This window comes from Arachis ipaensis, chromosome B09 (genome assembly GCF_000816755.2).
Source record: "Arachis ipaensis cultivar K30076 chromosome B09, Araip1.1, whole genome shotgun sequence".
NCBI lineage: Eukaryota > Viridiplantae > Streptophyta > Magnoliopsida > Fabales > Fabaceae > Arachis > Arachis ipaensis.
In genome coordinates this window covers 10,509,468-10,510,126 of record NC_029793.2, presented here as the reverse complement: position 1 = coordinate 10,510,126, position 659 = coordinate 10,509,468, and the positions used below count along the sequence as shown (strand labels likewise).

Sequence of the window (659 nt, the reverse complement as noted above, 5' to 3'; positions counted from 1 at the left end):
TTGGATATAATAAAATAATATATTTATATATAAAATATATAATTTTTTTATAATTTATTATTTTAAATTTGTTAATCATTAAAAGATTGCACCGATTTAACGTTAATCGATTTGTTTGATTTTTTACCAATTTAATGTTAAATGATTTTTTTTTTTGAACCTAACTGATTTAATAGTCAATTCTCAATTATAATTGAATTAATTGATTCGGTTCGGTTCTTATTATTATATTTTGTTTTTTAAAATTATGGGTAAACTACTAAAATCATCCTCAATTTTTTAACACGCTAACAAAGATATCCTCTATTTTTGCTGACGTAAAAATGTTTATCATTCATCAGCTTATTAGCCATTGGTGAGTTATTTGACATCTTATTAGCCACACAACATTTACTTTTCCTGCATTTAATTTTAAATGTCTCGTGAAAATTTCCAGGTTACACACCCATGCAGTTGTTGAACCATTTATCATTGCCACCAAAAGAAGGCTAAGTGTGATGCACCCAATTCATAGGTTATTGAATCCTCATTTCAAAGACACAATGCATATAAATGCCTTAGCAAGAATTATCCTTATAAATTCAGGAGGAGTTCTTGAGAGAACACTATCATCTGGTGAAATCTCCATGCAATTATCTTCTGAGCTCTATAAAGAGTGG

At 27.5% G+C, this 659-nt stretch overlaps 1 protein-coding gene across 1 annotated transcript in view; it reads left to right on the top strand.

Annotated features, from left to right (window-relative positions):
* LOC107616733 (linoleate 9S-lipoxygenase-like) overlaps positions 1-659 on the top strand; it is a 9,779-nt gene that overhangs the window by 6,522 nt on the left and 2,598 nt on the right. Inside the window, exon 8 of the mRNA XM_016318666.2 lies at positions 437-659. This exon is cut by the window's right edge and continues 34 nt beyond it. Within this exon, the coding sequence (XP_016174152.1) occupies positions 437-659 (223 nt within the window). The remainder of the gene's footprint in view (positions 1-436) is intronic.